General features: G+C 43.6%; 1 protein-coding gene across 1 annotated transcript in view; it reads right to left on the bottom strand.

Moving 5' to 3' along the window:
* Positions 1–25095, bottom strand: part of LOC118770919 (partitioning defective 3 homolog) — a 262566-nt gene that overhangs the window by 42468 nt on the left and 195003 nt on the right. The window contains exons 20-21 of the mRNA XM_036518693.1: positions 20585–20713; positions 13286–13537 (exon numbers count right to left, since the gene is read on the bottom strand). Of these exons, the coding sequence (XP_036374586.1) occupies positions 13286–13537; positions 20585–20713 (381 nt within the window). The remainder of the gene's footprint in view (positions 1–13285; positions 13538–20584; positions 20714–25095) is intronic.

The following is a 25095-nucleotide window of genomic DNA, read 5'->3' as shown; positions in this document are numbered from 1 at the left end:
AAAACTTCTAGAAACAGGTAAGTTTACTACAGTTAAATTATTTGACTTTCCAAACTCAGATGCTAAGGATTTTGACAGGTTAAACTTACTGGTTGTAGTTATACACTGAGTGACTGGCATAGAATAAATATCTGTTTCAACATACAGAGGAACTGAAAATGGGAAGTTTTTATTTTCAAAGACTATTACATACAAGCACCCTTTCAATGAAGGCCAGAAGTACTACATAGTTTCAGGAGATAATAAAATCAATTTTGAGTGAACCACTGATTCTTTAATTTATTTGAGAATAATATGTGAGCGTCTGGATGACAATTACATCCAGATTACATTCAGTGAATTGATTTTAGATTTTTGATATCAACAACGCTCCATTATTTTATAAAAGCACCATACACTGTGTAGTAGGGAATTCTCATGGTACTCAATATTTCACAAGAACAACTTACGTTTATGGAATTGAAAAACATGCCAAGAGGCCCCACTTGAAATCTATATACCTGGTAATTCAGTCATTTTTCCCTATCAAAAACATCTGTTGGAAAAAACGTCAATCTCTTTCATTTTGCAGTTTTTCAAAATGAAAGGCAGGGAAAATTCGGTAAGCGCAGCCATAAAGGCAAATTCCTCCAAAACGGCGATACCTCAAGGTGATTTTCAGACCAGATTGCTTAGGAAGACATGAATAGAAGCTGTTTACATTCAACACCAAGGATTAACTCCCCTAAAAAAAGCAAACATAAGGTGCTAGACACAGTTTGGCACTCGGGCCGATAAAGTTTGGAAACTGAAAGTAAAGTAGGCTTTATTTATTCACACATCTGAACCCGAATATAGGGTTTCAGACTCCGCTCTGCGGGGGCTCTGGTTCTTATCTCGCTCGGCGCAAAACCCGATTAAAAAGGAAGTGAGTAAACACTGTCAGATATCCTGGCTATCTGCCTCAGAGGGATCATGCAGTTTTGGAGACACTTGATCCTTAGGAAAGAGCTATGAGTAAACACTACCTCGTCTCTCCACCCCCCCCCCCCCCCCCCCTCTGAAAAGCTGATTACGGGACCCCCCTGTCTTGTCTTTCTCTCTGTCTCTCTCTCTCTCTCTCTCCTCACCCCTCTTTCAGAGCTGCAGCCACATTTGCATGAATATTAAGTGCAGGATTTGAGGCTGGGGCTGAAATTGGAAATCACGACTTTTGAACTAATCAGCTCTGGTTTGCGCGCATGCAGCATGGGGGGGAGGGGGGTCGTTTTCAACACGTCCCCTGCTTCGAGAGACAAAGCTCACCAACCAAAGCTGTCCTGTGACTGCCTGTTTCTGATAGCCACAACTGCTGCATTGTCCTCCCAAAATGGAATCTGGAACTGCACACAGTTTTGGTGCAGGTCTGCACTGCACTGAAGGGGAAAAAAGTGTGGAAGGTGACAGCCAGGCCAGTATGGAAGCCACAGTTTGACTACAGTGGAATGCAACTATTTCTTTTCCCCTTCCAAACCCAGAGAAAATGGGCCAATTGGTGCGGAAACCTCACAGCCCCTCATACCAGCATTTTATTGGGCGGGCTCGTTACACCTCTTTCAGCAGAGTTCAGCCACGCCACGGCAATCTGCAGAAATCATAAGCCTCTGCCTAATAAAACACGCCTGATTACCCGGCAATGCAGCTGCAGACCGCAGTCTGATGGCGGATCTGTCATTTTTTCGTCTGACATCATTCCATGACCCGGGGAACACAGGGCTTTCTGTCTGCCTGGAGGCAAATTTCTTACGCATACAGCAGAGCTCCGAACCCGACATTTTCAATAAAATGAAAGCCCTAGACGCACAGCCGGCCACGGAACGCACCAGACATGGTTGGCATGTCTGAGAGGAATCTGTAGCTCAAACCCTTCCTCTTCTCCGTAGCCCTATTGCTTCTGGGCCAATAATGAAGGCCTCTATCTCATGCTCCTCATCGATGTCACCAAACTCTGTAGACATGAGAGTTTCAAAGAGACTGCCCACCTGTGAGAGCAATCAGCACAGCACAGGCCTTACTGGCGTCTGTCTGCATTGCGGTCAAAACAGACACCGGGAGAAGCCGATTTTGTGTGAAAAAATGACTCTGTGCAGCAGCACAGCCTTTCGGTAGCTTTCTCTCACACCGTTTTAATCTGAGTTTCGTGTGTCACACTGTGCCACCTGCTTCAATCAGAATGCCACAGATATTGTGTCTGGACAGATCACAGAGGTTGAAATAGCTCCACACATCAGTCAAATGGATTTGTTTCTCAACTCTTGTCACTGGCAGGGATAAATATGTAGGTTACTTGTTACATTAAATAATGACAAAATCCTTGAGCTTGTCTGTAGCATGCGCTACTCAATTTGAAGACCTTGACAGACTTGAACGACGTGTTCTGAACAGAAAAAAAATGTAAAAATGTTTGCATTCTATGTGAAACAAACCCAGCAACCACAACAAAAAACCTATGAAATCATTCCTGTTTTTAATAAGTATGTAGCTGAAAGTAGTCATCAATCCAAGAAAATGAAGCACAGAGCAGCTATTCTAAAGACCTTTAATGAGTGCCTTAATGAGGGGGCGTGACTGATATTGTGTTTTATCTTAACAGAGAGTGTATTTCTGCCATACTGTACATTCTTCTAATGTGCACTTATCCCCAGCGTATCTCCATTCATCCACAAAATGGCGGAAAATTATGTTAATAGGAGTACTGGTAGGAGGCCCAAAATGGAGAGGCTTGGTTTCTCTTTTTTCCCTTTCTTAATGCTTTTTCCCCATTTTTCTCCTAATTTGGAATTGCCAATTATAGACTGAGCTTGTCTCCACGGAAACCTCTGTGCACAAGTGCATGGTGTAGTGAGTGCATTTTTTTCTTTTTTCCTTGTAGGTGTGTGTGTGTGTGTGTGTGTGTGTGTGTGTGTGTGTGTGTGTGTGTGTGTGCGTGTGTGTGTGTGTGTGTGTGTGTGGGGGGGGGGGGGGGGGGGGGGGGGGTGATACTGTAGGTTTGCATGACATTCACTCCCATTAGCACAGAAATTCAATAAGACTGACTTCATTAGGACGCCATTGGTTATTACATTTTGCCTTTTTTAAAAGTGAAAAACATCACAGGCCCCAGAGAGAGACAGGGCCATTTCTGAAGCCCCCAGAACGAAAAGCCCCTGGTGGAGCGATTAGGTGAACTCAGGATGTCTGGCTCCAACTGTGTATGACATCATTCCTACATTAAAGACGGTCAATACAGAGGGCTGCTATTACACCGTTGCTGACCGCTAACGCGATTTTTACATGCAATCTGATGTCATTCGAAAAGTTGCTGGCTCGTCCGTTTTGTTATTGCCCTTGGTCTAATCCCAGCCGGGTCTCAGGTTGGGGTGATAATCGCTTTTGGTGTTTCCGCTGGTGAATCAGCGTCGTTCCTGGGCCCCAGAGGAGCCCGACGGGAGACTCATGTTCTACCTCCAGACAAAGTTTGTTTCAACTGCATTTGTCGTCTTGAGATTCCTCTCAGGACAGAATACCGAGAGGAATTACATGTTGCTGAGTTAATAAAAGGCACATGATATTACGCAATGTTGTTTTAGCAAGCTTTACTGGAATTTGCTAAGAAAACTTTGGACAAAGGGGCTTCACCATTTTATAATAGCAGGTGGTTGAGTATTTGGTTTGAATACCACCAGTAAGTAGGAGAGTACGGTGGCTAAATTGCTAACTGCATTGTCTCTATTCTTCTCATTTAGATTGTGTGGGATTGCTATCTGGCTTGCAGAAGCTACAAAAGCTTCTTTAATTAGAAAAAGCATCCTGGAAGATCTGATTTATTGCTTGGCTCTTGTTCAGAGGAGAGAGATTAGAACGACAACATTTAAAACAGAAAAAAAAAACTAATGCACTTCTTTTAGAATACCATTCAGCCTCTTGGGAACAGTGGCAGGAATGCTTGATTCAATTACTTTCTTATGCTTCATGCCTAATTTCAGAAAATAAAGACTCTTCATCTGGTTTCAGAGAGTGTTGTGTAAATAAACTCCATGTCAGGCATTCTCTTGCAGAATGTGAGTAAACATAGCACGATCCAATATGTTTCAGTCATAATTTCTCAGTATGGCATGCAAATCTTGTTGATATAAATAAGCCCAGATGCTCTCTCACATCACACAGACAACAACTTCCACTTTCATAGACAGCAGGCAGCAGTCAGCTTTGAGTCCAAATACAGCAGCGCTTCCGAGCTTCCCCACAACCTCACCAGGCAGGCCTAAAGCAGGAAACCTGCTCCATCACTTCCTCAAATTTGAGTTTGCAACCACTTCAGAATACACTCAGATCAAATTACAACATCTCTAACCCGATCTAATGCACTCTGTATTCTGTGGAACACCCTTAAATTAAGTAATTACCTTCAGGCCAAATATAAAGGAATAATGACATGTGTTGACCCCATAACCATGGGGGAGAGAAGGATTGCTACACCGTGTGGTCAGGCTACGGGGGGGGAGTTGGTTTGGAAACAAGGCTCCGGGCACAAACGACCCCTCTCGTGTCAGCCAGCTTGCTAACATACTGCTGTTAACACCTCCAAAAAGGCTCTTCCCTTGTTTTATATCCCAGGCAGTCAGGCAGCCAGACCCAAACGGGAAAGTTGTGTTCCTCAGCGGGAATGGGGCATGAATCTGTATGGGAGGAGACCAAAATACAAACACAAGGAAACAATATGGAGAAACTCACAAAGCGGCTTCACTGGCTGACACACACACACACACAAAAAAAACTCTCTACACAGGCTGGAAACTATTCACTGTGCTTGCACCAATACTTGCTCATGGAAAAGTTCAGGTTTCTGTGACTGGGGAATAGCACAGTGTCGCCGCAGACAGGAAGTCGTGTTTAAATGAGAGATCAGCTGGAAGGATTGATACGGTGATTACAGGGAGTAATCTATCCGGCAGCGGAGGAGTTGCCTGCTGTGCTATGTCTGTGCAATTTATGGTCACCTGCTTTGTAATCAAATTTATTCGCAAGACTGTTTCGGGAACTCTGCTAGTGCCGAGTTCATTTCTGAAATGAAGCTAAGGATGTCTGCTTTGGGTCATACCAGTAGGTTATGGAATTAGGCTTTGCATCACATGGCCACTCAACACTATGAATAACCACAGTCAGCAGAGGAGAGTGACATTACGGACTGGAGACAGTCTAGTAGCAACACAAGGTTTCTACAACCCGCCTTCAATGCGTCACACTCCAGTGTAGCGCTTATTGATTCCTCTAAAATATGTCTTCTGCTTAAGCTGGCTACACTTTTACCCCTGTGCGATTTTTTTTTTTTTTTTTACATTTCACAGCATTTTCAAGTCCCTGGTTTCCAACCTTGCTGGACCAGTAGCTGTCACTTCATTAAGAGCTAATGCTTCACTCCTCAAGAGCTGCTGGCTGGGCTTCTCCAAGCCCTCTGAAATGGGTGGGGCGGCTCTCTTTTCACTCCGGCTCAATGTGTGGAATTAATTACTCTTTGGAGAGGCCCTTTGCGGGTCTCCCCTGGGCCAAATTCAAATCCAAGTCCACTTCATCTACAAGCATGGACTGAGGACCACATTCTTTTAGTGTCATGATGAAATTCATAAGGCCTCTGATTAAAATAAATCTCTCCTTCACTCCCTGACTTTCTCCGAATATAAAACACCGCGGCTGAAATTCTTCTTTTGGGCTGTTTACTCTGCCAAACTGACATAAATGGTAGAAGCCCAGCAGATAAATTGCCTTGGCATACAGTAGTGCAGAACATCGCATCGATCCCACGGGGGTTTCGGTAATACAGAAATTTAAACAAACGTGGAGGATAACTCACTTGCTTTGCCTTCCGGACACAAATTCTATCCGTGCGAGATAAAACAGATGAGACAGATTTATACTTGGTGCATTAGGGTCTTTGCACTGTCACTAAAGTACGGTACAGTGGGTGATGAGATGGTTTGTGGTTTGCTCTGTGTGTGTCCACAAAATGAGATTGGGCAAGAAAACCACTTTTCCCCCTTCAGTGCCTGACAGTGAATGTTCTGCTGCACAAGAATGCCAAGAGGAATAAGACATGGGTTAACTGCAACCCTCTGTGACATTATATTTGTAGTCAGAAGCCTCTGAGTACAAACGTTAAATAGAAGCATGAACATTACCAGATGTCAGAAGCAAAAAGGGGATCTTGCAAAATTGCTGTCGAAATCGCAGCAAAAGGCTGTGGAAACAAGCATCTGTTTTGACCTTTATTTTGCTTGGCAGATACAGAGATCAGATCTGACCTACAGCCATGTTCAAGACAAATCAAGACAAGACTCCCTGACTCAGCAGAAACATAGATGTCTTCACAGTGAAGACTCTGGACTCTGGACATTTCAGAACGCAGATCCAGTAAATAAAATGAACTTAACTTTGCTGCTGTTAGAGCTGCATTTATAATTTTGGAAATGAGCCTGATTAAGAACATGTATGTCTAACCACAGAGCAGATACACAGGGCTTTGATTCCATGGAAAGGATTTTATTCCAACGAAAGGATTACACAAACTCTTTCATTGTTTAGACACATTCAGAAGTTCTTGCCTATTCATTTATCTGTAACTGAACCATTATCCCTTTATAGTGAGATAAAACTAGACCACACATTTAAATGAGCGCTGGCAACATGTTGAAACAAACAGCACATATCTGGGAAAGACATATCTTGAAGGTAACCATATCTTGAATCTCGTAGTGTGGTTGAATTGATGTTTGTCACTGAGTTTTGAAACCGGCTGCAGGATAGGTGAGAGCATGTCAACAGCAGTGGTTTGTACAAAGAAAAAAAAAAATACTAAATTAAAAAAAAACTAAATTATAAGTTTGCATCCTGTTCATTTGACGGTTCTGCCTTGACCCATCATCCCCCCAGTCTCTGGAACATTCTAGCGGCTTCCTTATTGGGTGTGTGTGAGATTCAACTCAACTCTCCCCATCTCTCCTGTGCCCCACTGGAACCTGGACTCTGCTGACCAAGCAACTGCCCATGTGTGAACCACCATTAAGGCGCACTCATTTCCCAATTGATAACGAGAGAACAACATGAAGCCTAATTGTCCCTTCTTAAAGAGCTTGTGTTGTGCGAGCCTCCCCCCGCTCTAAATGGCCATTATAGCTCATTTTGAACGGCTAATTTGCAATGTGGCGCTCCTCTGAAGCGCTCGTTAAGGTGATAAGGTACTAAGGCGAACGGAATACCAATCCCATGCACGCGGTTAAACACTAATGCGACTTTGGTCGGCGGGAACGTTAATGCGTTTCAATTCGCAGGCTTGACCAGAAAGCCGATACGGCAGCATATGTTTGAGTCACCGCCTCATTAGTCAACACTAAGCATTTAGGACAAAAATCAATGCGTCCAGAAAGCTGCGCTCATGACCTGAAATGCACCAAAACTTCTGCGAATTCCTTTCCCCCTTGTTGTCGCGGCCGGAATAATTGTCCGAACAGTCGCACGCATTGTCTCGCAAGGTCGCGGGAGTGAGCAGACGAGACAGAAATGAACTCGGCTAATCTGCGACGGCACAACTGAGCCTCGGTGGGTAATAGTACCAATATCTTGCCGGCTTTATTAAGCTCCTAGTGGACTCATTTTAGCTTCACAGTTAAATTAAATTTTTGATTGGGAGAGCTGTGCGGGGGGGTGGGGGGGTTTAAAAGCCTAGGTAATTAGAGAATGAAATCAACAGCATATTAATAAAGCTGCAAGCTTGAGCGATCTGTGATTTTGCAGCTGTAGGGGTATTCAGAGCTCCCTGGTGGACTCCCCTCCCATATACTTCACTGTACATGACACCTCTGTGGTCTTCAGATCTGGGTGGCTCCAAAACACGGCTAAAGACGCATGGTTTCTGATGAGGCAAATACGAGTATGAGTACGAGAGAAGTACATGACGATGTAAAGATATTGATATGTCCTACATGACGAAGTAGAGATATTGCTATGCACTGCATTACTCCTGTGGATTAACAGACATTGGTCGCAGCTCTGCCAAAGCCAGTTACACCACGGTTTGTCAGCTAGATCTCTGCCACCTCTGCAATCAGGCAAGTGCTGCAAATGGCATGTTCACATATGCGTGAACACACATGCAGATCAGAAGCCGCACATCTAAAAGGAATGTAATACTACAGAAAGTAAATCTGAAAAATCCACCGTTTCTCAATGCAGATTTCATCAAAGCACCTCAGGACAGGAACAGGAAAAAAAAAAAAAAAAAACGAGCCGTGAATTCCCCTCTCCCACAGGACCATGAAGCGCCTCGAATCGCCTGATCGGATTCGGAGACGAGAGGCGTCCAGCGGCAGCTCCCGAGCTAACGCAGTCATTTTTCCCGCCAGGTTTGCACGCATAACGCTCGAGGGCCGAGTGCTTTTCAGACGCTCCAAGCAACACATTCACTTCCATTCGCCTCATGCTTTGGATTGAGTGTGACCACTGTGAAATTAACTGAACAGAAATAGTAAGGAAAATCCTGCAGACAAGAGCACACACACACACACACACACACACACACACAGCAACCTTTAATGATGACAAGAAAATTTAACACAAGAGAGGGCACTGCATTTTTGTGTAAATAAATGAAAATATATTACATTTCCATACTACCAAAACTGTCCCCAGCAACCTCATATGGTTTATGAATAACCACTCATACAGTATATGCACACAGCTGAATGCAGTACAGTTACTGCTCTCTCATGTTACTAGTCCTGCTTCTTTTACGTTGGCAGGCCAAGCTAACAACGTTAACTTGATCTCAAATGATGTCCTTAAGATCAGTGATGAATTGCACTATTATTCCGTTTCAGTGAGCCACAAAACTTTCCTCTTATCGAGAGCCAATTATGTATCATTGACGAGCAGAAAAAAGGTGGTGTGTCATGAAGCACTGTAGAAGTCACATGATGCTCACCAGATGGCTGCAGCAACAATATCCTCTTTAGAATGGGAGATATTCCTAATTACTGTGCTTCTGAAATAGGCACAAATATTCAGAGTGCAGCAAAAAAAAAAAAAAAAAAACAACTGCAGAAAAGCTTTTCAGGCCACAATGCCAAACCTCCAGAAACAGCGAGCAGTAAATCTCGCTGTTGTTAAATGCTGTAAGTGCCCCACTGGAGATCTCCCAGCGAGAAGTTTTACCACCCTCGAAAACAACCGCAAACCAAAGGGACACTGACCAAACAATCAGCGCAAACAGTGAAAAGGCCTCATTCTGAAGACACCGTGTTTCATTTTCTCCCCGCAAAAAGGACTGTCACCTGGCGGTGGTCTCTGTCTAAAGAGAAAGGCCCCAGAAAAAGGTTGATTTTCACTCTCCTCCAGCAGTGAAGAGATTATTTGCTGCTGCAGCTCAGAAGGAGGAGGTAAGCAGGTGGAAAATACACTGCAAGCCAATTATTCAGATCGAGTGGACTGTTTTAAAAGGGGAAGCTCTGACCCCACAGCACCGGGGCAGCTGGGTAATGGACACAATTCAGTCTAAGTGTTAGCCTGACTGATTGCTGCAATCAAATCTCTATTACTCTTCTAACAATACTGTACCTGCATCACACAAAATGGAGGATTTTTTTTTTCTTGTCTGGCTTCCTATATTTCTGATTAACTGCATTCATTCAGGCGCATTGATAAAATCCTTTGAAAACTTCCATACAGTGAATACATCGGGATGCGGAAAAGACAGGCACTATTTTGTATCAGTCAAACCTTGATGTGACTAGGAGCAAAAGGGGGCCTCTTTCTCATGAAGGAGTCCAATCCACTTCCTGTTCTGTGTCCTTCCTCACAGGATGCTGGCCTCAAATTTATCTCTTTAGATGTTTTTCTTTCCGCTTGTTACTGGCAAATGCTGAAACCTCAAAGGTTTTCCTGTTGTTGTTGTCTTTGAGGAGATTCATGGCTCTTTATAACAGCATTTTTCAGCAACAAAAGAAGAACCAACCTTCTAAGCCACTGAAATGGCCTTTTCTTGTCCTTGGATCAAATAATTTTCACTCCCTGTGAGGGGTTTTGGATAAACTGGGGTTGTTTTTTGTATTATTAGAGTCTGTCTGTGGCTTTCAGGTAGATAAAACCATGCAGTTAATTAATTACTCTCACTTTGTCTTCAACTGCTTCGCATTTCTTCCTGTTTATCTGCCTTTTGACAGCAGTGCTTGATTCCAATTAGCCTTCTGACAGTCAGAAACCACAGTAAATTAGATACACATGTTTTAAATTGTAGAATATCACCTCAGATGCAAACCATCCATGCATATACACACACACACACGTATACACACACACACGTACACGCACACACGCACACACGCACACACACACAAAAACAATATATTCCTATTACATTACATACCCATTTATGAAATTTAGGTTAATGCAATCATGGATGACATTATAAAATGGGTATGTAGCCATTACTTAGTCTTGGTAGCAGCAGAAAATCTAGCCAATAATGTATAAGACAGCGTTCAAAATCCACACCCTTCTGATTGCCAGCACTCCTTACAATGAAGAACAGACATGAATAAACAATCTGGTCTTATGCTGCCTTTGAAGAAAAACTGGGGTCGCTACTTCACAGGCCTTCTGTACAAAACATCAGTTATTAAAGAGAGTTAACTATGGGCATGAAGTACCATAAAGCTGACTTTAATTCAAAACAACCAATATATCTGAAATATCTGAAAAATTAAGACAATTATATATTTGCAATATGGAAATATTTACAAAATATTTCTATGTAGGTATTAAGGTCCAAAAAAAGCCTCAAATTAGACTAGGCATTCAACCACAATCAATAATATCTGAAATTATGCACTGTATTGAAAATGCTTATTCATAATGGTTAAAATTGAGGGCATATTATGACAACATGAAGTCAAAACAGTAATGTAATTTTAAGAGGATTACTTCCAAATGGAGAATGTGGTCTTGGCAACATTCAACACATTTCCAAACAAAATTACTGAGAACTATCCAAAACTGTCTGAGTGGTATGCCTACATTTGTTTGTAATTACGTATGTGAAATGATATTGATACTACTTCCTTTAATCGCTGGAAAAAGATACATGCTTCAATGCATGTGATATTATTTCTAAAAATGTACAGTAGTTACATATATAATGTACAGTTAGCCAAACATAAAAAGCTGTAAATATGGGGTTAACTTCATTAGTATTTAGACTGTGATTCATGTTTTTCAAGTAAAAGCCATGAAAATAATGTAAAAGTGTTTACACATATTGTAGCATATCCATGTCATGTACATTCATGCACATGCCCACATACATCTGTGTGTGTGTGTGCGTGTGTGTGTGCGTGTGTGTGTGCGTGCGTGCGTGAGCGAAAAACCATTAGAGAAAACTGATTGTTTCCCTTGATAAACATGATAAGCTTGGTTCCTTGGATACTTGGCTGACTATCTACAAATCCATAAACTTGTGAATAAATAATTCAAACATCAATTTTGTAACCACTGAAGTACAAGTGTACTACTGTGCATAGCCACAACATTCTGTATTGATATGGGTGATTTTTTTGTTGTCTTAGTTTGCAGTAAAGGTTTTATGGTTTGGACTTGCACTGAATAGTGTATGTCTTCTCTCTTCCTGTTAAAATAGAAGGCTCAGAACCAACCAACGCTCTCTGTACCCGGGTATGAATACTTGCTCACAGCAGAGCTGCTCATATTTACAGCTTCAGGGACAATCGCTCGTAAATCTGTACAGCATCTCAGAGGAGCATTTTCCCTCCATGCCATAACACAGCGTTTATCTCTGTCCTTGGCAGCCCGCGGCGGGAGGCGGGCGACGTCCCCGCACACAGAGTCTTCCCACGGGGGCAGCCAAGCGCTGCGGTCCAAACGAGGGCTGTGGAAACAGCATCGACCCCTTTCCAGGCCCCCGGAATTATTAGCTCATGGACTTCACATTTATTTGACATAGGGTGGTGGTGTGGGGGGGGGCGTACGCTGACAGATAGCTGAGGCCAGCAATGACCCTCAGCCTCAGTCGCGGTGGGTTCTCGTGGATACGCGGGCGGCTGGATGGAGGAGACACGGGGAACCAGTGGAATGTCGCTTCCTCTTCCCACTCCACGTGTGAGGTCACAGGTGTGGCGTGACAGGTGCCGCTCAAAATGCCAAAATTCCGTTACCAGCAGTGTGTTATTAAACACTGAGAAAGCCAGCTCCATCAGTTTCCTTCCCAAAAGACAGAGAAGTTACATGCTCACACCCAAAGTACACTACATGTGCTTCATATGGATAGAAAAAAAAGAGAAATACCCACAAACTGTTATGTGAATCTAAAAAATATGATTGCCACGTGTCTCTGGTCTCTCTCTCCCATAACCAGTAACCCAACCTAGGACTGGCACACTCCAATCAGGAACAGCTTGGGACCTGCTGGAGCATGCCATTCAGAGCACTTCTCCCCGCAGAACGCGGCGTTGTGTTTGCCTTCCACTCCGCCACATATTTCCCGTGAGCGCTCCGGCTGATCCCCGACACTTGAGAGGATTCAGAGCTCATTTCGGCTCTTCGGCGCTTAGACACCCGACGGAGGAGCGCGAGAGTGACACCCGCAAACACAAGATGTCTCCCGCCGATAGCAGGGGAGCAGGGGCTTATTAATCCCGTTACTGGAATTCGCCATTTCATGATTCACTGCGGCCTTCATTACACTCCACCAATGGAGAAAAAAAAAAAACCCTGAGCATCAACAGGCCAGAGTTTCATATAATCTCTCATGCAAGGCGGCATCACTTTGCTGTCAAGCAAGCACGGAAAGCCATTTTGTTTGGCTTCATCTTAAAAGTGGTGAAGTCATTCAAGTAAAGCCTCCGGTTTGTGTCAACATGAAATCTTCATGATACTAAAATTATTTTTTCCCCCTCTCTCCTCATGGACCGCATAACAGAATTCACACCATTTCAGAGGGCCTTCTGACAAGGAATGGCGAAGCAGGCAGGGATTTGACAAGTTTGAGTATTATCAGAGAAGCAGGCGGTTATTAAATTTCCACACCCTTAGTTATTGATGCTTTCTGGCGCTACAAGACCAGCCAGTAAGAAGCACACATGAACACAGCTTAATAACGATTTTTGTCCAGGCTACCGGCCATGGATCACACAGAAATATCACTCCCCAGGGGCTGTGAGAGGACTGTGAAACACACCGCGGCCACAGACCATAGCAGAGACGACAGGAGAACGCTGCCCCCTACCTGTCGGCGGAGGGAGGGCGCCCGTTGCGGGATTTGCTGACTTGGGCGTAGAGCGTATCCAGGGACTGCGTGTCCTCCCGGGGGCTTTGAGGCCGGTGGTGGCCGCCGTCCAGCGTCGAGGGGTCGAAGGGGCCGATGCCTGCGTACGTGTGCTCTTCCTCAGTGCCCTGGGTCCGGCTCACATCCAGGATCTCGGCATAGTCACGTTCCCGGGCCTGCCTCTCTCGTAGCTCCCTGGTTTTCGCCTGGATTCTGGAGTTGGGGGGGGTGGTAGGTAGGGGAGGGGTGGACACACGAGGTGGCTCATTAGCGGCAGCTCGTTAACCCAATTTGCTCAAATAAATAAAAGGCTCGGTCGGCTTTCATTCGTTTCCTCTCTAAATGAGGCGTGGCAGATATTAAACGCAGGACTTAAAAAGAAAGATTACGGAGGAACCGGCTGTGTCGCCATACGGCATATTCCAGGAACCCCCGCTGCTTTATGGAGCCTCCCAACCTTGCAAAGGGAATCTAATATTTACTTTAGTCTGAAAAATGATTTAGCGCAACTCGCTTAATGACAGAAACTTCAGGCGGCATTCCTTTGAAGCATTGCAGTTACTGTATTTTGCTTCCATTCGACTCCCCTTTTGAAAGTGGATTGCACTCTGGCTGGTGAGCTTATTTAGCTGCTTTCGTTTAACATGAAAAAGCAAGGCAACATGTGGCGTTATTCAGATCTTTGCTGGTCAGTGGTAGATCTTTGGGAGTGGAACAGGGCAGAAGCCCCAGGGGATCCTCGAACCTGAGGAAACATGCCTTTCTGATCTTTTCCCCGAGCCCCTCGTGTTACTTTGAAATTCTTCACTCTGACCCGTTTCATGCAGCATCGTCAGTCAGGCGCTCCTGCTTCCTGCAGTGGGCACTGAGCATACTGACTGCACCTAGCAACCACAGGGAGACACCGGAGGGGCTGGAGGGATGTGACATCACTGGAAACGGTTGTGTGCATGGAGGTGTGGTCCCCCGCTGGGCTACCCTGCCTTTTACTGGTTCCAGATGGCGCATGCTGCAAGCAGACACCACTGACCATCCTCCCAGTGACCCTACAGGTCAGATTGTATCTGTGTGTATGGGGGAAAAATGCCTTTAAGTCCCCCTACATGGGGTCTCGACACTGACCCCCTTCAGCATGTGATATTCATGGCCATTGAAATGATTATATTAATATATCATTTCATCATGATATACATAATATTTCTTCATCATACCTCTTCCATCCAGCGAAACACTCATTAACCTGCCTTGCACTGAGGAATATTTTTGGATGTAACGTTTCAGGGGAATTTCAGAATCTTTCATAGGGCAAATAAATCTGTCCTCATGCCCTCTGCTTTCAGTTTAAACCTTGAATTTATTTGGGTGTGTGTCTGTGTGCTATGATCAAGTGATTTTTTTTTTTTTTCAAGAATAAAATGAAAAAATGCTGAAAAATCTATATGCCATTCATCCAAACTGATGTCATATCTCTGCCAGTAAGATCGGAAGATGCTGTAACAGCTTTGTGAAAACAGAATTACATTAATGAATATGACAGTAAAATTGGATCATGGCTTCTGTTGTACAGTAACTGTAATAAATCTGGTCCTTTGTGCCAGACATGGATTGAGCCTTTTAGGTAGCCTCGAGTGGACAGTGACGACATCACAAATTCACATCAGATAGCACTGGGGGGCTAGACCTCCACTGAGGGCGATGACCAGAATCAGTGCAGCATGATGTCCATCTGACACCGCTCAACAGAAAGCAGTCTGAATGAAAATATCAAACTCTAAGGGAGATCATGATGGAGGGCTGACAGGTCAGACCATGGCAGGGTTCTCACTTTGGTCCAAGTATTTATGAGACGGGACTACTTAGAGTCCACTCCTTTTTCTTGAGGGACTATTTGCATGGGTCCTGCAGGTAGCGCGGTCAGTGGAAATGGGTGTGCTTGTGCTACAGTTCCCGACAGCAGGCAGTGGCCTAGTTGTGTCAGTGGAGGAGCTGCCTCTTTTAAGAAAGGGAGAGTCACCCAGGACAAATCACCACAGTGCCGCTAACGACCAGGCCGTCTCATTACGGAGCTACAGGCATTTCAGATGAAGACTCACAAAAAAAAAAAAAAAAAAAAAAAACTGCCAGGAAAAGCCTTTCTGCACCTCTGAAAACAGCACAGACTGGAAACAATTTAAATTTGTGCTTCAAAAGACACACAGCAAGCTAAGAACATCCTTTCATTTAGTGCGAAGTTGCATTATAAAGAGCTACACAGCCAAAAAAAAAAAACACTGCATTGTGGATAATGAAATTAATTTTCCCAGTGCACTCTGATCAAACAACAAAACTAAACAGAACAAGACAGCTCACTCTGTGAGCAGGCCCAAAGATGGTTACAGCGGAAACATCCACGTGCCATCCCTATGCAACATGTGTCTCTGCCTTTCTGACTAAAAGGAGGAGGGTAATTAAGTGAGTCAGGCACTGATTGTACTGCCTTAATTGAGAATCGGCAGGGATGGGCCAAGTCACCAAGTTCCCCTTTTGAGCTGCCACGCGATTCAGTGAGATTCAGTGAGAGTCAGTGTGATTCAATGTGATTCATAACATAATATAGTTTGATTTGATGAGAAAGGTCGAAACAGGGTCAGCAGACACCAAACATCAAGCTCCGGAATGTCACACGTGCACCAAGTCACAAAGGCCTGCATTAAGAGAACAGGACAAGAATGGCCAAACTGACCCTGGCTTTTAAAGGATGCATTTTGTGTCTGGTTTAAATAACGTGAGAGACATGGATTTCCTCCAGGCCCGGGGGCACTGCAGACACGTTCACCCTATGGTCACACGCAAAGACTGCTGGGGGGGACAAAAAAGGCATGCAAATCAAATCATGAGCATCAAGAGTAAACAAAACCTCTGTCGCTGACCTCCGTGGGTACGAGATGAAGCCGAACCGTGCAAGACACTGATCAGATGCAAGATCTGTTTATATTCAGGTGACCTCCTTCATAATTCCCACAAATCGGGTTAGCTCGGTCCGGTCTGTTTACAATACTTCATGCTCAGCTCAGGGCAGTTTTTGGGATTGCTTTGTTATCAAACATCTGTTGTCGGCTCCAGATTTAACTTGTCCAAACACCGCCTGGTTTATAATGCCGTCACTATAAACTATAAATGAATAAACTATAAATGACCCTGACAGTTTATCAGTCAGGGTCATCACTGAAAGAGGTCTTTGTGAGCTGGGCTTGAATGCAAAACTATGGCAGATCCCAGAGCTGAAACCAATGACAACAAAGAAACCTAAATTAATCTCACAAATACACCATTCTGTGGGTCTTGCTTTCTTTGTGATGGCAGAGAGAACAAGTTGAAGTGAAGGACTGGCCTTGAATTCTCCCTCTCAGCTCCGAACCCATCTCACTCTTTTTCTCTTTATAACAGCGCTGCTTGATATTGGAGACAAGAAATTAATGCCCTCTTTTTTCATATGCCTTTAAATGTTGAATTAGGTTCAGAAGCTGGGAGTCTGAGATGCACTCAGAATTTCAGAAATCTGTATAACTATCAACTTTTATCGAGAAATATGGAGAATACCATTTCTCTGTGCTTGAATGTTGTCTCTACACAGACTGCCAATGTTTTAATATATTTCCATGAATTACATTTTTGGATAGATTCATAAACAGAAAAAGTACATCATTGGCTGTCATTATTTTTTCAACAAAATTGGCAAAGCAAAGTTGGGTCATGACAGCTACACAAAACATCTAGCTAATATTGCAAATTAATGGTTTTAAAAATCACATTCGGCACTAGAGTTCCAGCTCTGAAAGCTTACGTCTTTTGTGGCCTCTAACGCAAATGTGGTTTAATGTCATCAGTGAAATAATTGTCAAACTTAATGGCCTAATAATTAGATTGAGCTCTTTGAAGACAATAAATATAATTACAGATATATCAACCCACAATCACTCCTTTTTATCTCTGCCCTGATTGTCTAAGCTAATTATATGAGTCAGATAATCTAATGTTTTAAAAGGCTTCGCGATAATTACGTTATTTTGATATACGGCAGACAGGATTTACGACGGTTATCTTTCGTCGAACAATTACCAGGTTATAGAGGAAGGACGAAAACCGAATTAAAGCCAGATGTACTGTTATCACGAAAGAAACACTGCAGGTATACTTCAAGCAAAGTCATTCCATACTAAGCCTATTTCACTACACCATTTGCTGAGAGGGACGCAATCTCTACTTAGGTTCCCCTGTTTGTGGAGTCAGCAGTAACCAAAACAAACTGGAGGAAAAGGGCACTAAACGTGTCTATTTTAAAGCAGGAAAAGGTCACAATCGAGGAGTGTGAAACACTGATAAGGCCAAGATATTGTTATCTCATGCTCAGCTCTGGCACCGCCATTCTTTTCCTGGAAATAAGGTGCAGAGGGAGAAGCTCGTCATACTTATTTACAGCTATAGCAGACACAGCAAGCAGGTTAACTGTGTCTTTGTGCATTTTTTTTTGGCCCCCACGGCTGCTTAGCTACAAAGGAAAACAGAGTCCTCAAATGTAAAGAGCGGGATGCCGATGTGACAGGCTTCCTAAATTCCGGACCCACCGACTGGGTCCGCGCAGTCACCCGAGGATCCCAGAGAGCTCGTCCTTCCCTCGCCTTGCCTCGATGTGCCGTCGACATTTGTGTCAGTCAAAGGTAACCAGAAATACCGCGCCCCATCCACAATGTAAACAACAGTCTTTGGCGGTCAGTGAGAGTGTATTTCTGGATGCGAAAGCCAACTTCTCCAGCCACAACACTGGACATAATGAGTGTTAAGAAATCTGCTCTTGGGCAAAAAAAAAAAAAAAAATCAACAGCTGTTCACTTTGGGGGGGGGGGGGGGGGGGGGGGGTGGATTCCGGCATAACAAACGCTGCTGATGACTGATTTTCAATAACTTGATGACGGCACAATTGCCAATTTGATGCCTTACTGCAAATTGTTCCGTAACTGCCCTGACAGGAGCTGTGACGGGATCCATCAAAATTCACCACTGACTACAATGCTAGGAAGCTGGCTCTTCGGGGGGACGTAAACACACTCCACCAGATGTTTAGATACATTTCATACATTTCATTTCGTTTATGGTGGCACTGTATTCTAAAGCTCCGTGTTTATGTTAACTTATGTAAAAGGTATCTAAAAATAATTATTGCTTGTTTTTCACATGGTGACTGGCTATAAAAATCAAGCTGTGCAGGCCTTAACACGTGTTCCATGAACACACCCACATGAACAAATGTCCTAACATAGCACTGGTTATTAGTGTACTATTACAATTGCATGGCTGAAGGGATTGCAAGGCTGAATCCGGGATGGGGCAGTGGAATTGAAAGGGGTTCCATACTTGAATTGCTTTTATGTAAAAAGATATACAATATGTAAGATATGCAATGTGCTCTAGATGACGGAACCTGCTAGTCAAACAATAACACCTACCTCTTTAGATGATAACATTGTGTTAGAATCATTCCCTTACATAGATTTCTGACTCTGTATTTACATTTGAAACCTGGTTAGCTTCCCGAACCACCAACTGTACCACACAGTTCAAGGGGGCTCTGTGGTTCCCAGTGACTGATCCAGGATCTGCCTTTGGTGTTGGTCACTGAGAAGAGCTCATTAAAGTGTGCATACAGGTACAGCGCAGACTAACCCACCCGCACTAGAGCCGTAATTGAAAAGAAAGAGGACACTGCTCCACAGCAGTCCTGTGAACTCTGGAGGCTTTTGAATGCTGGGATGCACGCTCACGGTTACTTAATATTATCTAGGATGATTTCCCTGAGGAACCCCCATATTAAAAGGTACAGATAATCAACCTGGGGGAGAAGTAGGGATTCCGAAGGCAGTCTTTATTCAGAATGCAGAAGAGGCGGGCTAATATCGCACAGCAGAGAGGCGGACAACCACACAAATGAAATTGCTGTGTAAAGGAATATCCATAATAGTAACAGGCAGGCCTCTGTCTTGACAGAAGCCATCCTTCTTTTGTCTTGATAGGCACTACAGAAGCTGGGTGAAGACATACGGGAGACCGCAAATGCAAGTCTTATGTCTTAGGGGTCCACTGTGCGTAGCTATGTGTTGGGAGGAGACTGTATGAGACTGGATGTCAAGGACATTCATAGGTTTACCAAGACCTTACTCTAGGAAGGGGAATCTCATGTTTGCCAATGCAGATTTCACTCTGTGTCTACATGTGATGGCAGTGCATGGTCTCACAAGTCCATTGCAGCTGTCATACATTACCAGTAACTCACTGCTTTGACCCAATCGCACTGTTTTGTTGACTAGCCACACCTCTTGTGCAATGGCCAGGGGAATTACTTCTGCATATTACTTGGCTTTCACTGCTTTGATATTTATGTATGTAATGAACCATATGTGCATCGTTATGTCATTTTGACAATAATGTGCACTTAATATGAGCCTAATAGCAGGATCTTAAAAGCTAATTATGAGCAGTGTAATCAAGCCTTCTTTGCATACCATAACCAGACATATTATTTCCATATGTGCAACAAATACATGTTGGTCTGTCATCAAAGACCTATAGACAACAAAGAAAGCTTCCAGAAAATGTAGTCAAAAAAGAACAAAACTAATAAATAGAACTTTCCAGGTTAAGTGAAATTGCAGTTAAATATGTTTATAGATGGACATTTTCTTACCTATGATATTGATATACACTTTGTATACATCCATAATATTGTGGCAACCTTATCTCCAAATCACCAGATAAAGAGTTTTATCTACATTCAGCAATCACTACATTAACATTTCTTTATCAACTGACCAAAAATGACATGAAGTTTATGTGTTTATTGTACCAGAGTTCTCAGAAATGTAGAGTACGTGCATATGTAAGCTGCATATCCCTTGGGGCACCTCCCAGCCCAACCCTTAGTGACTTCTGCCTACAAAGGCAGTGTCTGGAGGGAGAATCTGCTGAGTTTCACATCTGAAAAATCAGGAAAAAAAAACTGAACCGTGCACAGTATTTATGACCATCAGCTAACACTGTAAATTATCCACTGAATGTTCAGTGTGATAAAAAGCTATCACATTGACAAACCGACCTCAGGCTTCCCAGAATATCACCCAGTCCCATTTTCTTAATTACACAGTCCGCCCCACTACTAGAGGAGGGCGATTCTCCGCGTGACATCCCGTTCCCTGGCCTTCCCGATGCTTTTTCGAGTCTCGCTCTTACCTCTCCTGTTCCATTCTCATGCGGAGCGCCTCCTCTTCAGACACTTGCGTGTCCTCCGTCTTCGACTTGCTCGATCCCTTGCGCTCCACTTTGTCCCCGAGTCTCTCATCCTTGCGATGCTTGCCAAACCTGTAAAAGCCACCAGGGGAGACAATGTTAATTTATTTCTTTTGCTTGGCGGGAGCTCTTAGCCAGAGTGACCCGCACAGCATACATAGCATCCATTTATACAGCTGGATGTTTGTTGAAGCAACTCGGGTTAAGTACCTTGCTCAAGGGTACAACAACAGCGGCCCACCTGGGAACTGAACCAGCAACCTGGTGCCCTGATGCTCGTTACGGGTCAGGTTTAACACACTGTAACAAAATGGCTCCTATGTCCCTTCTACTTCGACCTGCTTTATGAATTGTATTTTCTTCACAAATTTATGTTGGTATTCTGGCAGGAGATTAATTTAAAAATTAACAGTAAAATACTGTTGAACATTTAAACAGTGTTATGGGTATGAGCAAGGAACACTATGATTCATACAGGTACTTAATATCTAACTTAGACAAAGAAAGTAACATTGATCTATATGTATCTTTAATTTGTCAGAAAATATTCCATTCTCTTGAGTTCTGTGCTAACATTTAACAGCAGTTGGAACTAAACAGTCAATCCCGCACAGGCAATTAACACTTAATCTTACAATGACACTGATTTGAAAAGCCACACCAATGGTAAAAAGAATTACATTCCATTTGGGCGAATAATAAGTAATGATGGTAATGTGGTCTACCTTCCAGCGCACACGTACTGTGCAGTGCCCCCATTTCAATTTAAATAGAAACACTCACAGGTTGGATCGTCTGAGCACAAACTTTTACAGCAATTTCAGAGAAATTGACATCTGACTGCTGAATTAAATATGCTCATAGTACAAAAAATATGACCATTTTTTATGTTGCTGTGTTTTACACTAAAAATATCCCATTAACAAAATTACTTTCTGTGGCCAACTGATGCGGTGGTGAATATAATCATATGCAATATGAGCTCAGTCTCAATATGGTTGCACAAGCAGCGAGGAGAACCAAGTAGTTTGTATCAAAGAGAGATACATTACCTGATTAATTAATCAACAAATGGCTCAAGCAAAGCATAAAAATCTAAAAAAAGCACAGCCATATTCACACAAATACTAAATGCACTGCTATCTATCACGGAAGCAGGTGACAGCTTCCTGTCTCACTTCAAAGATTCTCATTAATTACTTGTCTCCCTTTTAAAGCAACAGCAAACTTAGTAAAACTCCCTCAAGATCAAGTGCTCAGGAAAGTAGAGGGGGAAGTTTCACAGGGGGTAGAGGAAAAAATCCTCTTATTATTTTTATCATTATTATGCTTTGCAGACACCCTCATCCAAGGTGACTCTCCCTGTTTGCATGTTTACCTCCTGAAGCCCATTTATATGGATGGAGCAAATGAGCCAATTTAACTCGCTCAAAGGTAAACCAGCAGAGATGTTCCTGGAATACAAACCCACCACCCTCAGGCCCGGCGTCGAACAGCCTCAACCGCTTCACTGCCTGTTTAGTGTTCCATACCACGGCATTAGGAACGTGACAATCAGGCAGAAATGTCACACAAAAGGGCGTTCTTTGTCGAGTGGAATGCTCTGTTCTGTTCTGTTCTAGTCCAGAGAACTGTGTGCTGGAGTGTGAGAGACTGGTTAATGAAGACGAGACGGTAAAAGAGGAGTGGCATACAGAGAGGAACAGTGAGATTCCTGCGCGGACTATAGGGAGGTTACTGCTGATGCCGAATGATGGCTGTTTGCTTCTCATCACATGGCAGAGCAGCCTTAGTCACATTGGGTTTTTGCGGGAAATCGATGCACATGAGTTTTTACAAGCCTTCTACTGAAGTCAATGCTGCTTGTTCATTGAATTGCTTTAAAAATCACTACGTCTGTGCTTGTGGACATAGTCAAAAGATAATAAACTGAGTTACATGAACAATGATTGCAGTCAAAGTACTCAAGCTCATGAAGGAAGTCATTATGTATGTGTAATCATGTACGCTACATGTAATCTGCATCATATTCAGTGACCTCCTGGTCACCTGCAAAAATCCCTAAAACCTTTTTGGCTCTTTTTGGACAAAATCTAAGAATTAAAAAGCCCTAAGGATCAGGAGTTCATGTTCCTTCTCAGAAGATACAGATTTCTTGTCTACAAGACACTTGTGACTTGTGACAATAAATTAGTGTTTAGTTTCGAGCAATAGATCATCTCTGCCATGGCAACAGATTTTCAAATACACGTAGAGGGCAAAGTGGAGTTACCACATGTTATACCAGTAGTATAAGGCTGACGGTAATAGTCAGGATGTTTGTTTGGATGCTGTAGCTATAAGCAGCCCTTCAGAATTTCACCTTCAGTACACTATTATGATGAGAATGTATGATTATTTGGAACATGACTGAGCTGAAGATGAGCAAGGTCAGACTCTTTGAGTAATCTCACTTACTAGGTGTGTATTAGGAATGACTATCTCAGGCAGCTTTACTCTACAGTCAGAGACTCATAGCTCCAAAGTGAGGCAAACCTCTGTGTGACCCCTTTCTCAGGGTTGTGTTCTAGGGAAATAAAAGTGGATTACTGTTTACATCACCCTACCCAGACCACAACGGGCTTCTAAAGAAAACAATACATTTGGTCTGCTGTTCTCATGATCACATAAGCAATGTGGGAATTCTATCGATCAGTTTCGGGAGACATTGAGAGCAATAATAATTTAAAAATCAACATTTCTGCTCCACAACCCGGCAAGGTAAAACAAATCTCTCCAGCAAAATCCTCCTAGAGGCTGCACTGTAACAGAATCTGTGAGTTGCAGGCAAGAAAAAAATGAATAGAACATCATCTTCCCCCCAAATAATGTATACCACCAGTAATAGCACACATACAGCTGGCCTTTTTACTGAGTATTTTCCATAATTTAAACTCTTTTAAAAACACCAGACATAAATTTTAAGGAGGGCATCACAACCCGTTCTGATTTTCTTATGATTTTATGTATTAAACAGTGCTGTGATTTTCCTCAGGCGCCGCTCAGACAGAGGACTGTTTTTTCTGCACCACCTTGTCAGATGAGGAAAGATGGACGTGCCCTCTCTGTACGGACGGCGATAACCCACACTACTCCTCGAGCAAAACAACACGGACAGCCAAACCAGAATGTTGCTCAAACCTCTTACAGTGATGGTCAGAGCCATGGCAACGAGTGTCCACACTTCTGAACCATTAATTAGCGCTAACAGGAGCACCCTCGCTCCACACCTGCGCCGCGATGCTGCTGCCGCTGCCATCGCCTTCCCGGACCGGCGGAACCTGCACGCTTTCGGCATGCGCCCGGCCCAGGCCCCGGTGCCGACGCTCTCTCCGCCGCTGCCGCTCTCTCCGCCGCTGCCGCCTGCTCATTATCCCCCTCCCCACGGATCTCATTATCTGCGACTTCCACCATCAGTCAGCATTTTCCCCGTCGGAGCGAGATTAAAAAGTATCCCCTGCGTGCCTGACAGCTCCGTGGCAGCTCCCGACCGAGGTGCCGTTACCCCGCTGCGGCGTGGGCGGCGGAGCCCCCACTTTTTCTGAATTGAGGCCAGCCTCCCCACGCGCTCCGCCCCAACCACAGCGTGCTCTGTCCTTGGGCCCCGAGCGGTAAAATTAAGCCAGTGCTGCTTTTTTTCTCTCCACACTCACAAAAGGAAAGTGAGACCTGTTTAATTTTGTTATTCAGAGTTTAGGGCAAAGAGCATCATGGTTGGATTGATCCCAAGCCATTGTATGGTTCAGCACCAATCAAAAGGAGAGGGCCGTTCTTCTGGACCATTCAGTGAAGGGCATGTCCACGTTACTGTTACTGTTCTAAACACAAAAGACATGCATATGCGGCAAAGACATATCATGACTACATGGTTGACACAGTAAGAACTCTGAGATACCTTTCAGTGTGGAAGTCATTCATATAAGGATAAGAATCAAGCTGCCCATTCAAGCTGGCAACTGTGGTTGATACTTTGCAACTAACGATGCTGTTCTTGGTCTCTCGTGGGTCACAAATAAGTCCAGAAATTCTACAGCACACATTTTGAGAGCAGAGAGTTCTCAACATCCAATTTAAATATCATGATCAATATGACAGAACACGTTATTTTTCCCTCATTGTTATTTATTTAATATTATTTCATGGTATTGGGTGTAAGAAATTTTCTCCAACTGGATTCACTGTGGTTATGCTTTAACATTACTGGGGCTTCATCTGACAGATGCATTTCTGATCATGTATTCGTCATGTATTATGACCCCGGTGGGTGTTATGCCAAACAGTGCCATGCTGAGCACAGTCCGCTGTGGTGGCTGCCTCTCTCTGCGGTCAAACAGCAACAAAAACAACAGCGGCTTCCCATCTGACCGACTCAGACCTTCGTAAAAACAATTCTACCTTGCTCAGTTGTCTTAATG

This window comes from Megalops cyprinoides, chromosome 24, assembly GCF_013368585.1.
Source record: "Megalops cyprinoides isolate fMegCyp1 chromosome 24, fMegCyp1.pri, whole genome shotgun sequence".
NCBI classification, from domain to species: Eukaryota; Metazoa; Chordata; class Actinopteri; order Elopiformes; family Megalopidae; genus Megalops; species Megalops cyprinoides.
Note: the sequence above shows the minus strand (reverse complement) of the source record. Positions and strands in the feature narration are given on the sequence as shown.